General features: G+C 42.0%; 1 protein-coding gene across 5 annotated transcripts; it reads left to right on the top strand.

Moving 5' to 3' along the window:
* Positions 1-7: 7 nt before the first annotated feature.
* On the top strand, positions 8-15,735 carry CDV3 (CDV3 homolog). 5 transcript variants are annotated; one of them, XM_048053007.2, is made up of 6 exons: positions 8-400; positions 2,027-2,106; positions 4,174-4,310; positions 5,303-5,465; positions 6,532-6,581; positions 6,961-8,817. In XM_048053007.2, the coding sequence occupies exons 1-6, from the start codon at positions 167-169 to the stop codon at positions 6,975-6,977; spliced, it is 681 nt and encodes a 226-aa protein (XP_047908964.2). In that variant the 5' UTR covers positions 8-166; the 3' UTR covers positions 6,978-8,817. The 5 variants fall into 5 exon arrangements, with proteins under 5 accessions (XP_047908964.2, XP_047908965.2, XP_047908963.2 ...); XM_048053008.2 differs by lacking the exons at positions 6,532-6,581; positions 6,961-8,817 and adding an exon at positions 12,983-15,735; XM_048053006.2 differs by having other exon boundaries at positions 6,532-8,817.
* The last annotated feature ends 952 nt before the right edge of the window (positions 15,736-16,687 follow it).

Genomic DNA, 16,687 nt, shown 5'->3' on the forward strand with positions numbered 1-16,687 from the left:
GCCGTGTCAAGCGGCGGCGGCGGCGTGGGGCGCGGCGGCGGCCTCCTCGCGCCGGGCAGCCGTTAGCGGCCGTTGGCAGCCGTTAGGGGGCTCCGGGGCCCTCAGTCAGTCAGGGCCGCGCCGCCGCCGCCCGTTCGCAGCCGTTGGGAGCGGCCCCGCCGCCGCCATGGCGGAGACGGAGGAGCGGAGCCTGGACGACTTCTTCGCCAAGCGGGACAAGAAGAAGCGGAAGGAGCGCAGCAGCCGGGCCGCCGCCGCCGCCTCGTCCTCCAGCGCCGCCGCCTCGCACAACGCCGCCGGGGCGGCCGCGGCGGCCCAAGGTCCCCGCCCGGCTGACGGTGGCGGCGGCAGCTCCAACGCCGCCTCCTCCGGCGCCGCCGGCGGCTCGGCCAAGAGCAAGGTACCGGGGGAAGGGTCGCGGCTCCCTCCGGCCGCGGCCCCGGGGCGCCGGCGCCTTCCTGCCGGCAGGGGGCAGCCCCGGGAGCGGCGCCGCCCCGGCCATGCGGGCGGCTGGGGGGGGAGCCCGGCCGGCACCGGCCCCGGCCCTGCGGAGCCACCCGGGGGTACACGGCGGGGAGGCTCTCTGCCAACCCCCCTTATTTTATTTTATTCATTTTATTTGGGCCGTGTTGCGGTGAGGCCGCAAGATAACCGAGCCCTGGTAGGGAGCGCCTGGCAGCTGGCGTGCGGCTTCAAGCGAGTCGGAAGAAGCTTTGGGGCTCGCGGTGCGTGGCGCCCGCAGCGGGCCGAGGTCAGGGGAAAGCGCTCCGCTGCTGCTCGTTGGGCGAAATAACGGCGGGTTTCTGGCAGGGCCTCTTATTTCAGAAGTAAAGGTCGTTAAATGGGAGAGGTGCGTTAATTTGGAAACGGCAGTGTTTCCATGGAGATGGGGATGGAGGGGATCTAAACCGGCTCGGAGCTGTGGAGTCACGCTCTTAAAAAAGACTGAATCCTCAGCAGGCAGCTCAGTAACGAGAGGGCCCTTCCTACGTCAGCTGTTGCTTTAAAGCAGGTCACAGTTCCTCTGCTAAAGGTTGATAACGTAGAAGGGCCTAGGCCGGTGTTCTAACAAGCTGTGCTCCCAGCTGCTCAGCAGGAAGGAGGCTAAGCCATTGGCAGACCTTGCTTGCAAGGCCTTCGTACTTCATGTAATACAGCATAGGAAGCGCGTAACCTTCTAATTAGGCAGTGTGTTAAGCCTGTGACGGGGAACATGGGAGGACTGCTTATCTGTTCTGGTCCGCTTCTGGCCTACCTTAATTGCACCACAATCTGCTGATCGAGCAGGACAAAATTGGCTCACTTAGGTGGGTCTCTTTCCCCAAACGCACTACCAAACTCCCGTTTTGAAACCTCAAGCAAGTTCTCTCCAAAGACTAGTATTCTGCTATCTTTGTATAGTAAAATTGCTGTAGTTCTGAAGCTCGCTTTTGTACTAATATTTTTTCCGAAAAACACTATTTAAAATAAAGAGGCTGTAAATGTGATTGTGAACATGGAAACATGAACATATCAATATTAATCTTCGTCACAAATCTACTGCAGGCTATTCCAAGTATTTTTTATTGTTTGGCTCCTAAGAAATAGGTGATGGAAAATTAAACCTAAAGCTTCATGTGCATTCAGGCTGTTATAAAAGCACGGTAAAAGGGAGAGGTCTTGCCCTTGCATTTCGCTGCTCTCGACTGCACGGTCCCGTTCCCTACTTTGTGCTGTGCCTTGGCTTTCCTCTGGCTTTTTTACTGTGCTGATTTGGTTTTCTTTCACTTGAATGCCTTTTTTTTGCTGAGGCGTTTTGTAGCTGTTCTAGTGAGTTAGAATCATCTCACAAGTGCGTCGTAGATGGCATACAGTAAGTTAAGGGAGGAGGGAGTGGGATCTCTTTCCCTGTTGGCAGTGGTGCGCATGGATTGATTGGCCATGGAGCTGCACCTTCACCATTAGTTTTCTTTGTCTTATCTTGGTTATGTTCTCCTCTTCATCTTTTGGTATAAAGATGATAACTTATATTTTTCTCTTCTTACAGGAAGAGGATGACTGGAAGGAGTTTGAGCAAAAGGAAGAAATTGATTATAGTGGTCTTAGAGTTCAGTCCATGCAAATAAGGTACTTTTTTCTCCCCTTTTCTTCCCTCCAGGGTAGTCATTTCATATTTCTAAAAACGTTTTTTCTCTATGGAGTCCAATTAAGCAGAGATCTGATATATTTCTGCTAGTGTAGAACCGATTGCTGTGGGGTAGCTTAGGTTATCTATCACTTTGTTTTGGGTCTGTATTTTGGTTGGGGTTCACAATTTTTCTTAACAAATGCTTAAAATTCCCTTTTTTAAAGACTGCAAAATAGGAATTTCTCTGAGAGAAATGCAGGATAGTAATTCCCCTTGAATCACTCGACTGATGTAAGGATATCTGACTCCCTCTGTGGTGAATTCCTGAACATTTGCATTTTTTTTCCAGAACATAGTTGGTAAAACCAGTGTTCTGTGACAAGACCCCACAGGACTGCATTTGTGAACGTCATCCAAGATTCTTTGCTTGCTTTTTCATTAGATTTTTTTCTGTAGTCTGGTCTAAAATAAGTCTACTTAAGTCTATACTGGTTAAAAAAAGGCTTCTTCAAGCTGGAAAAAAGTATTAATGACCTTAGTTTCAGGCCAAAAATGTCACGTAATCCTCATTGTCCAGGTATTGATAAACTCTGCAATTTTAAGATCATTTTACCTGTAACCAGTACAATAGATGTTATCCTCACTGTTTGAGCAGGCCTCAGGCATGCGCTGATCTATGTAGTTCTTGAGGTTTTTTCCTCTTTGGAGACAGCTGTCCTCTTAGGCCACTTACATGTTTCTGGTCCACCAGCTCTCCATGCCATCGGAGTGTCACAGCAGGGACAAGTAACAAGTGGGGCTGCTTCCCTGGCTGCTGGCGCTGTTGGACTGAAAAGCGAGTACTGTGGCTTTCTGGACAAAGGCAGTGTTCTGAATACTTTTGATGCCGTGGCATATTTTCAGGCACATGGAACTTGGTCACAGGATTTTCTAACTGCTCAGTTTGTGGATTCAGGGGGAGGTTGGACAAGCAAATGGAGGAAAAACCCACCAGAGGTTCTTAGTTGTCGAGCTAAGGAGATCTTTAAGCTGAAAACAAGACACAGAGTACTCTGAGGGGGGAGAATGTCGTATATACTTACTCTGTTCTTGCTGGTTTGTAGGCATCTGCTTTTGACTGTAGTTTCAGATAAGACAGAAGCATTTGGGCCCTTGGTCCCATTTATGTTTTTTACTGAATGTGGCCAAACACTGAAAGGCCATTTAATTTTCAGAAATGTTAGGTATTTTTAACTGTTCTCTGATCACTGCTTTTACAGAAAGCTTCTCTCCTCTTGATTAGTAGGATTTGGTGTGTTATAAAGTTCTATATTCATGCTTTGCTGCTCTGATCAGTGTCTTGTTTTTTTTTTTTAAACAGCCTCACCCTTCATGTATGTCCCATTATACCATGCAGCTTTTTGTAGTAGTTTGGTCTAGCACGTTATTTTGAGTCTCTGGCTATTTCTATGCAAAACAAAATAGTCTGAATAGAATACATAGGTTTTTGCATGCGATTTATTAAAAAAAAAATAGAATATTTTAGTCTCTGTTGTTTGGGTTGGCCACTTTAAAAAAAAAACAAAACTGAGATTTTACATGTATTTGGGTAATATAAGAGTGTTTTCTAGGTGCTTGTGGTTATAAGGAAAAGGACCTCAGCATTGGTATTCTGCCACTGCTTTTCCACAGTTCCCTCCACCTGACCAGTATTTCACAGAAGCTGGACTTGTAGCTCTTCCTTGCTTTCTGTTGTCATCTCGGTGCACTTCTAAATGCATATCTGTCACACTAGGAAAAAGTCTTTAAGCTCAAAATAATAAGTCACTGTATTTGATCACTTAGTACGTTTTGAACTTTTTTCTTTAAATTTTACTTTTTTTTTTTTTCCCCCCTTATCAGTTGTCAAGTCATATAGCACTGTACTGAAAACTGTTCTGGCAGAAGTACTAGTACAGCCCTCACAGGACTAACATAGTCTGGTTAAATCTTTGATACAGTAGCCAGAAAGTCTTGTCTATGGTGATTGTGTAATCTGTGTCGAGTCTTAAACCTCTATATGTAAAAAAAAATAAATTCTCTCATAGTGAAAAAGAAGAGGATGAAAGTGAAAAAAGAGAAGAACCTGGTGACAACTGGGAGGAAACCAGTGGTGGTGTAGATAGATCATCTGGGCCTTGGAACAAGTCAGCTCCCGCACCGGCACCTGTTGTTGAAACAATTGGTAAATTTACCTCAGAGTTGTTGATTTTTCTGATCAAAATTAAGCTGCTCAGAAGGTTGAGTGCAAGGAGCAGTTCCTATTCGTGTGAAGGGTTCTGAGGAGCTTAATTGATAATGCTGTCATTTAAGCACAATAAACATGCATGGAGGTTTTTTAATTTCGGGTTTCAAAGCGGGGAGTTGGCGGGGGTGGAAAGCATCCCATTTTTAAATTTAAACTTTGCAATTCGCAAAAAATCAGTTGGAAGTGTTTCTGTTGATCTAAAAATATTGCTTTGACAATAAGTGTGTGTTCAGCCAATATCTGACGTTTAATATGTCAGTCCCTGAGTAAGGCTCAGTGATTAGTAGCACACTGGGTTGTTTTTTTCAAATCAATTCTAGGGTATGCAGAACATGACATTGCAAAATGAATCCTCTTACTGGGAGATGACTTGAGTTTTGACTAAATACAATTCATAGTCTCTATGGAGAGAAACTACTTAGCCATGATTCTGAGTTCAGACTATTCTCTTCCACTGGGAAATACATTAAAAAGTGGGCTGCTGTGGTTTTTTGTTTGTACAGGCAAGGTAGTAAAGTTACTGTGTTAGTTCATTGTAGATCGTTACTCTAAATATGAACTACTTGAATATTCTCTTCAGCATACGCAGAAGTGCTGTGAATGAGACTTGGCAAATACATAATTATATTTTTAGAACTCAAGTTTTAAATACAAGCTGCTAATAGATTGCAAAAAAAAAAAGATAAATGAAGCCCTCAGTGGTTTTGGTACCCTGAGCTTTGTGAGGCAATACACTAGAGCCACATTTTATTTAGGCTACGAAGGATGGGTTAAATTGGTGACACCTCGTTTCCTGCCTTGTCTAAAATATTAGAGCTTTAAGACATGCAAAAACGTACTTGTAAGTTTTTCACTCTTTTTGTCAATTGGTGGTTTTAGGGATGAATGCCAACTTAACTCGGTTGCCTAAATGTTGTTCTTACAACCAGTTACAGAACCCCCCGAACCAGTTCAAACTGGTGGTGTATACAGGCCGCCTGGTGCCAGGGAGGGCGGCAGGCCACGGAGAGCACAGCAAGGACCACCTGAAATCTATAGCGATACGCAATTCCCATCGCTGCAGTCCACTGCCAAGCTTGTAGACAGTCGAAAGTAAGTACATGACATTAGTTCCCTAGGAGACTTACTGTAACTGCCATCTCTTAAGTTCTTATTTTGTTCCAGGGATTAAGCCCAAATCTTTCCACAGAGGAAAGATAGAACCAAGAATTTAGTCTCTGTTTGGCAAAGAGATGGGAAAGGTCTTAACTGTAATTTCCAACTATAGGAAGGGCTTCCCGTGAAATAACTTTTACGGGACATAGCCAAACAAGACTGCCAGTTACCTAATGGGCTTGCTGAGGGATTTCTCCAAGTAGAGTTTCTGTTCTTGACAGCATCTGGTTCTGCTACATACTAGCTATGGTGACACTCTTTGTTGTTACCTGCCAGTGGAAATGAGTAGGATGTCTTGAACACAGTTCCTTCTCATCAGAGATGTGAAGGCAACTTAAACAGAGGAATGGGGTTTAATACAAATGCAAATTTGTAAACATGCTGTCTGAGCTGTGGTTTAAAATGAGCCTCCCAACTTTGCTGAAGCATTTTTGGTGCTGAAGACTTGAGTCTCACCCTGCTTTTGAGTCCTGATCTTCCCATAAATTCCCTATAAATGAGAAAACTAGCTCAATACCTATTTCACTTGATGTTTTTTGATTTTTCAATGTGATATTGAATAATACAGCCTCACTGAAGCTTTGTTTCCATCTATTTTTGGTGTGGCTTTGTCTACTTGGCAAGTGAGACATGCTGTCATTGCGTTAGGGCTGTAAGGGTACAAATTGGGCTATGGTGAAAACTTGTGTGTTCCAGAAAGTGAACGAACATCTGTTTTCTAAAACGTATGCTTCATAAATGCACTTTAAATTTACTTTTGAGAATGTCAGTATTGAGATTTAAAATGTAATCTGAATTGTACTGGAAGATGAGCTTGATTCTAGAGAACAGGCTTTACAAGATTTGCTTGGGAATGTTTGGTTATTCTGTTAAAACTCTAGGCCTTGGTGTTTTATGTTCATAGTGTAATGTTTTTTGTTGGGATGGGGTGGAAATCTAATAGAAATTCACAAATCACAAGCTAGAGATAAGATATTTACTGATTACATTTATTTTCCCGTAGGGATAAAGAAATGGAGAAGAGCTTTGAAGTAGTAAAACACAAAACTAGAGGTAGGGATGAGGTCTCAAAAAACCAGGCACTTAAACTTCAGCTAGACAACCAGTATGCTGTGCTTGGGGATCAGTAGAGCTGCATACACATTGCAATTAAGGAATGCTTTTTTGGTAACCCTTCTACTAAGGTAACTAAACTACAGCTAACAGCTATGATGAACATGCCACCTTATTTCTGCTGGATCTGCTGCAGCAAGTGCAGACTACTTTGGCGTAACTGATTGGTTCTCCTGCACTATGGAAGCATAATATGTTACAACTTCTCCATTGGATATGGGGCAAATTAATGTAAATGATTGAACAAGAGTCATCAGTTCTTTAATGCTCAGAAAGATACCTACAGCCAGTGGTCATTTCAAAATCTTTTTATGTTCAGATACTGAGCCTTCGTAAAGGTTGACTACCTCAGACTTGCTGCACTCATTGTGGACACCATGTGGATCACAACTTCTGGAAGAGAAGGTTACAGCTGTTTTAGTGGCCATCTGAAACTTGAAACCAGCTCTACTGGATTCCTGTCAGAAATCCTGCAGAAGTCAGCCATTTGGTTCCAATTTGTTATAACAAAGATTTAAGTGACCTTAATGAAAAACCTATTCTGTTCCCCTTCTGAGGAATCCTGTCACGTGTAGCCATAGCCTACTAGAGACTTCTGGAGCATACCATACCACTCATACTATCCAAGTATAACGCAGAGCTGTAGTTTGTTTACCTTTTTAGATAGCTGTACTGAAGTAATTGCAAAACAAATTAAAAACTCATTCAGATTTGAGGAATGATGGATTTGAACAGCCTGTTTGCATTAGACATTTTCACAGTTACCTGTTTAAGCATTTTTTCTATTTTCCACAAAAAAAAAAAATGCCTTCCTTGTTTCTGTTATCAAATTGCAGTATATTTAAATAACAATATCATAGTGAAATAGGGCTGTTTTTTGTCATGAAGTTTGTCTTTTTGACCCTAAGGCACTAGAACTTAGAGTTTTGATTTGACACCGAAGTATCCAGACTCCAAATACAGTCATCAGAATTTGTTGTCTTAAAAATATCAGATACATGGCAGTAGTAATACCAGATTTAAAAAAAAAAAAATCTTCTCCATTAGGAATGAGTATTTGTCTGTTGAAGGGCAATGGTTGCTTGATAACCAAAATAACTTTGTATACAGAGGGATAACTAAAGCTTGGTAAGCCTTATTTGTTTGGCTACTTTGGTGAAGCCTGCAGGCTTTTTGAGGCAGAAATCCTCCAAGTGAAACTCGTAAATGGTGTTTATTCAAGTCAGGAAGTTGCATAATAATGGAAGGCAGTGACTTCTCTATGTAGTTGTCATTTCTGAGTTAATTTAATGGAAGTAGGCAAAATGGCACTGATACACTAAGAGTATAGGACATTGCCTGTAACTTCGATTCAGTGAACAAAACCTGACAAGTGCTCGAAGTGTCCTGCTGTAACTGTTTTTCTTTTCTTATGCCAGAAGGAGAATGAAGTACAATTAGTGGCATGGTCCAGTGTTGAGATTACTGAGTAAATGCCAAAAAAAAAAAAGACCCAACATCTATGAGTTGCCAATGGCAAGAGAAACAAGGGAACAAAATAAAACTCGCTTATTTGTGTGAGAGTACTGTGCATTTGCAGATGAGGATAGTGCTGGAATTGCATAGTTGGTTCCTTTTGATTAACTGTTGACTTGCTTTAAATCTACTTCTCTGAGGCCAAGGGGAATTTTACTGTTGACTTTGGTGGGGTGGGGTTTCACATGGTTCTTCTGTGCACAAACTAAAACTGGCCTTGCCCTTGTGGAGTTAAGTCTTTAAAACTTTTGCTAGAAGCTGCTATTAAACAGAGGGCTCAAAAGACTATTTCTAGTTGGAGACTTCGTTTGGAACCAAAACCCCACTGAAAGGCTGGTACCGATACCTTGAGCTCTTAGCCATGTATCTTCCTTGAAAATAGATTGTTGCCAGCGAAACTGTTGATGTGTCGCTAAAGGTTTCTGCGGAATTCATGGTAAATGGACATGTCACTTGATGTGGTAGAAATGTGAAACCTTTTCTCGATGCTCTAAAGCAATCGAAATCACCAGTACATGTGAATCAAGTTCTAGTCTACTGTATGACGGGTAGATGAGACTGTCCATTTTACTGTCTTTGAGGTTTTGGGGCATGACTTCTGGCAGTTCAAGAAAATCCTGTAACAGCTTAAAATCAAATAAAATGAAAAAATATACATGGATCCTGGAGTCTAATGAATCTTTGCCTTTAGTACTAGCTTCTGAGCCTGCGACAGCTGAGCAAATGCAGTGTATTTGGATCTCTTAAGGGACAGGCCGTGGAGTGGGTAATAGTGTTACTATGGTCAGGTGGACTATGGCTAACAGCGTACAGCAGTGCGTGTTAATAGGTTTCTATACATAGAAGTCGAGTTTGCTACCTGTCGGTGTCTTACTGCCACCGTAGGACTGTTTTGAGACTGAATTGAACGTGAATGAAGTTTTGATTTGCTTTTTCACTTGTGGTAGCTCTGCTGCACTGAAGAATGGCAAAGTCTGGTTGCTGCTGTACAGCAGTCTCTGAGAAGTCCATCTGCTACTGATAACTAGAGGGGTTATTTTGGGGGTCTTTGCTTAAGCATATCATTCCAGTTTCTTTCTGGAGGGCATGAAGGAAAAAAAAAAATATGCAACAGATTTCCACAGTAAGGAATGTTAGGCTATTTTGAAGCATTTCTTGTGTTAAAAATCACTGTCAGCAGCTATCAAAACGCCCGTTGTCAGTGTCTTCCATGTAACAATTAACTGTTCTGCATGCCTGAAGTGTTGAAAATCGGTATTCTTTGGAAGCTCAGTATGTTTTTGGGACTCAGGAGTCCAACTTTCTGGTTTGTTACATTCATTTGAGGCATGCTAAAAATGCCGGTTCCATTCCTCCAAAGTGCTTGTTGAAGGCTCGTACTATAAATGAAGGATTGTCAGTTGTAGATGTGAGGTTCTCAATACCAGTCAGTGGAACGTACCTGTGTGCTGCCTCAGGAACTCTGTAACCTGTAACATACTTTTATGGTGGGTTATTAATTTCCACTTCAAGGGTTCGGTAGTACTTTTTCTGGCTTAAAATAAAACCACAGACTTTGTAACTTACCAAGGCCATCAAATTAGCAACTTGCTAGAACATTAAGTGTCCAGTACTGGCTGGGAAAGGAACAGTTTGCATTTGTGGTTCTTGGTGATGCAGTACTTTATGTTTAAAACCTCAAACTAAGCAATTTTGAAACAGTTGGACTTCCCAGCACCTGCTGTAGGAATCTGGCATGTGTATTTACTTGAGCTAATGAGAAATGCAGGGGAGAAACTTTTGTTGTTGCCCCTACCTACCCCCCTCACTGGTGTAATTGTGCTATGCTTCATCTTAGCAGCAAATGAAGGGATTGACAAGCAGAAGCGACCCTCTCCTGCTTCTTCGGTTTTCTTTGTAGCTAGCTTTACCAGTCATGACCAAGGTAACTCTCTTCTACTTAGGAGTAGATGAGTTACTAAAGGTACAAATTGTGTTAGAAATCTGACATCATAGGAACGAGGGTGGGTTTTTTTTGGTGTTTGACTGCATCTGTTGGCTTTTGAAACCTTTCACCACAACACTGCTGAGCTATGTTTGCCATTTAAGTCAAGGAAACCATTCAAAATTTGATAAGGCTGCACATCTTGGAGTTTGCTTCTCTGGGCTTTTGCAATAATTATATGTATATATATTAAATTAACCCTGCTTGAGCAGTTTTGAGCCTGCATGTGGCTTTCAGATGCAGAAAGAAGTAAAAGAGGGCAGGATATCTGACATGTTTGACAAAAAAAAATTGTTCAGGAAAAACTAAAAGTTCATCTGGATACAGACAAGCTAAGAACTTAAGAGCTGTAGCAGATGGGAAAAGAAAAGACAGACTCCTCAGTTTGTTTTCTGCTAAAGCTGTTTTGGTTAAGTTATAACTTCATGTATCTAGCTTGGCTGCTGAAGTACCAGGTGTAGTTTCACCGTGTTCTGTTGGAAGCGAAATAAAACAAATCTTTCCTTTAAAAAAAAAAAAGTGGAAATCAATCAAATAAAACATGGGGGGTGGGGAGAAATGAGAAGGAAGGGTTTTTGCTAAGCAGCAGTATTTAATGTATAGGGTGAGATAGTAAGAGGAAACGTGCTGCAGAGGTCAGGACTACTTTCAGACATGACAGATCCATCCAACTTCAGATCAGCAAAAGCATTTGAAGTAAAGTAGTTGGGGAAAGTATCCTCTTTTTTCACTTTTTTGAAGTGTGCCTGGAGGGGGGGAGGTGGTCGCCCTTGACACAAAGCTGTCCAACCAGTTGTCTAGAAGGAGAACCAAGAAAGCACAACTTCCGAGATAATTCAACAGTCTTATTAGGAAATAAGTTCTTTCATATTGAAGAAAACTTTTTCTATTCTTGGATGGTAAAAACCTGAGACACTGATTTAAATTGCTATGAAGACGTTACCTTTTTCATGAAGCATCTTCTAATGGTATGTATATCATGGGTTTATCTACAGTTGCTTAGAATACATGTTCATACAGCAAGGTTAATTAAGCTTTAATATTAAAAAAGCACCACAGTGTTAATGGAACGTCAGAAAAAGTGCATCTGAAAAACTAGAATGAAAAGTGTTATCACCGTATGACTGTATGCAGTGAGAAGAAGCAAGCACATTCTGTAGCAATAGTGTAAGACCAAGAGTGGGATTCACTGTTGCTTTTCTCCTGAGCTACTGCTAACTGAGTAATTTAGTTTCACTTTGCCTCAGTTTCCCGAGGTGTACCAAAAAAAAATACCTCAGAGGTGTCGTGAGGCTAGAGTTGCTCTTTGAGCAAGTTCTGGGGCTGGTGGAAAGTGATACAGAAGGACTAATCTGTATAAAAATATCTTTACATTAGCTTTTGATATGGTACCCTAATGCTACTGTGGGAAGAACTTATTTCTACAGAATGTAATATATGCTCTAGTCAAGTATTAGTAATTAGATGTTTAATTTGTATGGGCAAGGGCAAAGTTCAGGCTTAGCCCTCTGTTTCCTCTCTTTGGTTAACTAAATAGTGTATTAGCATAATGTTTTTTGTTCATACATGGAATATGTCTAAATTAATATTGTTGTATTTTGCAAACCCCGTGATGAGTAAACTTCTGCTCACGGTCATCTCTTATAACGTGGCTGTTTTTAAGTTTGTTCAAGTGATGTGAACGAGAAGTTCACTCATCAAAGCATATAGTTGTCAAGATACTGAGTGGTATTGTGTAGTAGTAAAGTAGTTTTCTTCCCCTGTCCGCATGTAAACACACATTCTTTCTACTGTTTGTCTTGTTGAGTAGCATGCAAATACAAAATAAACGTGAGGGAGAGAATAAACTTCCCCTCAAAACTGTTAAAATCTGATAGTAAGGCAGGCTGTGGAAGAAGAAGGTGAAGGGAAGAAAAGACAAAAGGAAATAGTTACCTCTTGTAGAGGTTTCTGTGAAGCATTAAGATAAGTGTTCAGAAGAGCTGGGGGGAAAGAAAGGTTCAGAAGATAGAGCTGGGGGGGCGTAAGCATAGGGAGAGCTGGGAACGGAGGAGAGGAGGGAACACAGATGCAGAAGAGATGCTTACTCTGCTTACTGTGTGCTGGTTTAGCAGTTAACTGCAGGAGGAGGAACACAAATAACTTTTATGAATATGCCCTTGCCGGCTGTTGCTGGTGATTTCAAGGTTCATTGCTCAGCACTTACAGTGGGCCTCCGCATGGAAGCAGAGAACACGAAGGCGGTGTGCGTGCAGACGAATCAGAGCTCTGGCGGGCACTGGCCAGAGAGATGAGGCCCAGCAGCTATTTCCTCTAACTGATATTTTTATCATCGCAGCATCTCTAGGACAGTTGTTAATGTGTATCAGACATGACAATTCTCTGTCAGAAATGATTACTGTTAAATTTCAATGAACTATTGCAGTTCCTTCAGAGGAAATGTTCAACTAGCAGAATAATGAACGTTAAAGAAGAACACTGGGCTTTTGGGCATACTTATGGTGATGATGAGTGGTATTTTTCATGTAGCAATGAGATCAACAGACTGGTAGCAGGTTTAAAATGACTTCGAGAAATGTCCTGTGACATGGTGGGTAGGAGAATTATTTCTAAGATGTTTATCATCTGCTTTTTTCCCCCCTTTACAAATAAACTACCTTGTTCTTACTATCTTTCCAGTAACGAAGAGCTGCTTCTACAAGCCTCTGATCACATTTCTCCCTGTATTTTTCTAATGTGTCACTTCTTTTAAGGTGCTGATGAAACAGCAAATATTCACTGAGACCCTCTAAGAGAAATATATACTGTAATATTTTTCCATATTGTTCTGTCTTTAATACAGCCTAACATCTTATTCGCTTTCTTGACTGCAACTACACATTGAGCAGATGTCTTCATCAAGCTGTCCATGGTGATGCCTAGATCGTCCCCTTGAAAGATCACAACTAATTCAGAATCCACCAGAGCATGTATGAGTGGTTTAAAGCCTTTCCAGTATTCATTGCCTTGTTTTTTTTTTTCCTGTTGACATCCATTTGCCACTATTTGCCGAGTTTACAGAGTTAGCTTACCCCGGCAATCACCATCTTTCCTAGTGCTGACAAGCCTACTAATTTTCTATGGGCATTGGATTTTGCCACCCTATATGCTGAAGTCTTCAGTTTCATGTATATAATTCACTCTTCTTACCAGTAACTAGCATGGCATACTAACTTTTACTCACTCTGACCTTTCCTGTTTTGTTTCTTGTCTATCTTCTGTATTGCATTTTTTTTCTAGCTCAGTTGTTACAGCATTGAAGTCATCAAGTTATAACTGTCTGCTTTAGTTCAAATAATATGCCTACAGAAAAGTGTTAGTTAAAATGTTGTCATGTTTTTCTTTTAACTAAAACAAGTAACTTATTCTGTATCTCTTTCAGAATATGTACAACAATAACAAAATGATTCAAACCATAAAAACAGGCTGATAAAAAGAGAACAAATGCAATGACAAGCAGCTAAAGTGCATATAAGCTAGGCTGTGGGAGATCCAATTTAATTGGTTTCAGTGGAGTTATTCCTTATTTCTGTCACTGGAGATGAGTTTCATTAAGTGAGATCTCAAATGAAGTTCTAAAGTCTAGATGCAGCAGCCAGAATCAAGCGCAAGAGAGAAAAAGCCCTACCGCAGACTTGTTTTAAATTTCTGGGTTACTCTTTGTTTCTGGCAGAGTTGAAGCAAATGTCTTACTTGCTCTGGCCAGCGATCAAAAGGGCTCAAGCACGCCTGATATAACATACCTGCTGTAATATCAAACTGGACATTGAAATTAGATACTTGAGATGAAGGCAGTGCAGCAACACTGGGGGGCAGGCTTAGTCTTTGTGGTTTGTTTCATCTCTTTACATTCTCATCATGTACTTTAAAGATCATCCAGCTGTAAATAATGCTAAGTCTTTAAGTACTGACAGCGTTTACCAGTAATGCTACATTTGTGAACACGGCAGAGGTGGTGTAACAGAGGACTCAAGCCTGTTAGGATGTACAGCCTACCTCTTACCAGCTGTATTGTCTCAGTATTGGACTACTATCATACAAAACAGCTGCTTTCTGCTACTAACAGTCTCTGAGAGGATTATACCTTGGATTTTGCTTTCAAATAAATTGTAGGTTAGGTATTCAATCTGTAGTGCTTACTAGGATTGCCAAAAATGATTGTGGCTGCTGGAGGTTATCAAGTTTACAAATTGGAGGTGAAGTTGTGTGTGTTTTTTTCCAACCCCTCTGAGAGCAGAGGTAGAACAGATGTAGCAATACCCTTTGTCAGAATGTAGTACTTCGTACCTCTTTCTACACATCTTAAAAGACTTAGCTGTGCTGCTACCACAGACCAGAGCCCTGTGTGTTATTTACTGACCAGTCAGCACCCCCCGACTGGCTGGTTCTCTGACTGCACTGTGTCCTTAACCTGGCAATTAGGTAGAAGGCAAACTGTCTCTTTAAGCTGGCATGACTGTTTCTATGTAATTGGCTCTGCTGTTCTTTTTCCTGCAACTCAGAGCACAGCAAAAATCTCTCAAGTATTTGACCTTTTTTTCCACTGTAATATTCCCCCCCTTTTTTTTTTTAATTCAGCTATGCTGCCATGCCAAGGAGCTCTAGCCAGGTGCTTTGAATTACCACTTATTTAGAAAGCAGTTCTGCAAGCAAGAACTCATGAGTCTTGATCAGGCTATATTCCTTCTGTCAGGGCTCTAGCACCACAACTGCAGCTCCACAGCTGTTGTAAAATGCTTAGCAAGTAAGTGTGATATCCGTGAGTGCTGAGGAATTTAAACCTAGGTCATCCAAGGCTCTGTGAGAGCCTCATTCGAATCGAATACAGCAAAATGAAAGGAGTAGCACAGCCCAACTGTTGTACCGTGATCAACGAAAAGGAATAGGGTTGCAGGACTGGTAGCCTGTCAGCTCAAAGAGAACTGTCTGAGTTGGATAGCAATCAGCATGGTCTAGCCTCTAGGGTTTTTGTTTTTTAATAAAGAGATGATGAGTGAAGAATAGCGAAGAAGACGCACCAATAAATGAACGAATAGGGAACTGAATTTGCGTTCAGCGATGTACCAGAATGCCTCACCACCAGAGCTGACCTGAAGTAACGAAGATAAAGCCCTTGGAATGATTACGGTAGAGTACAAAAGAAAGAACGATACTGTCTAGCTGGGAAAAGGGTTGGCCGGGAGCCCGTTCAGCACAGCAGGAACCGCGTCAGCAAAGTGGAGTACAACAGGATCTATTTCTGAGAATCACTGTGTGGCCTCCCACAGTTAACACAGGAACCTAATGATGCCTGTATATTTATATAATTATATCTTTATAGTCATAATTTAAGTTCAAAACCTGAACTATATATATATATTTTTTGTCAGTAGATTTTTTTACCCTCGTTTACCTATCATGGCTTCTGCATATGACAACTTCTAATTGTGCAGTGCACACACCTGTTGTCTTTTTGTCCCATGTTAGAGTAATGGTATCAAATTGTAAAGCACTTTTGTGATGTTTCCTGTGAAGAAAGCTGAAGAAAATAAATTTATCTTAGCAGCAGCAACTGAATTTATAACTCCACCTTTGTCTCAGTTTGTGTTCACTCATCACTTCAGCGAATCTAAGCACTTACAGAGGTTAACGTGCTGGGTACGTACAATAGGGCTGCTTTCTGCCTGCTTTCCCCCAAGACCCCTCGCTGCCCTTTTTGCCTCACTGTGTGCGTTGAACAAGTGCCTGGAGAACAGGCACTGCTCAAAAGCACTCCACATGTGTGTGCGCATGTGTGCTTGGGGAGAACTTAGGGAGCTCCTGGACATCTCTAAAGCTTAGCTAAATGGGGTGGGAGGCCCATAACCTGTGGATAGCAGCACTACCCTTCTAGAGCAGCAGCTTCTGAGGGCAGGGATGAAAAAAAAAAAATTAAAGTACCACAGGCCCATTGGGTCTCACCTACTACCTACACCTATTTAAAATTCCTATAACACAAAGCTGCATTTTGGAAGTAAAACAGCAAATTGTCAGTGAAAGGCAAAAATAATGCAAAAAAAATTGCTTTTAAGACACTACTAACAGCATTATTTTTCTGTATGTGGCCTTAAAGCAAGGCAGAGATGTAGTGTTTGACATCCAGATAGCAAAAAGTATCACACTGTTAAGATCAAGCAAGGCTACTGTTACTGCTGTAGTCTCTCCAGTTCAATTCAGCCATTTTCTCTAAGCCACTGCTGCTAGGGCCTTGGATTTCACCTTTTAAAAGAACCAAACTCCTCACGGGCATTGGCACCTCCAGCTTTCCTGGCAAGTCCATCAGGTCATCCTGTCAGCGTGTGTCAGGGCTCACTGATGAGCAGCTACCGCGGTGAAGCAGAAGCACAGTCCTGCACATAAAGGCAAGCTGCGCTCCTGCTCTCCCACCGGAGGACTCCCTTGGCCCGTCCCTTCAGCAGCAGCAGGGCCGTTCTCCCCCATGTTGCGCTGGGCCTTGGGCCCCAGTGGCTTCTCCTCCCTTGTACCAACT

The sequence above is a fragment of the Anser cygnoides genome, chromosome 2 (genome assembly GCF_040182565.1).
Source record: "Anser cygnoides isolate HZ-2024a breed goose chromosome 2, Taihu_goose_T2T_genome, whole genome shotgun sequence".
Taxonomy (NCBI): Eukaryota; Metazoa; Chordata; class Aves; order Anseriformes; family Anatidae; genus Anser; species Anser cygnoides.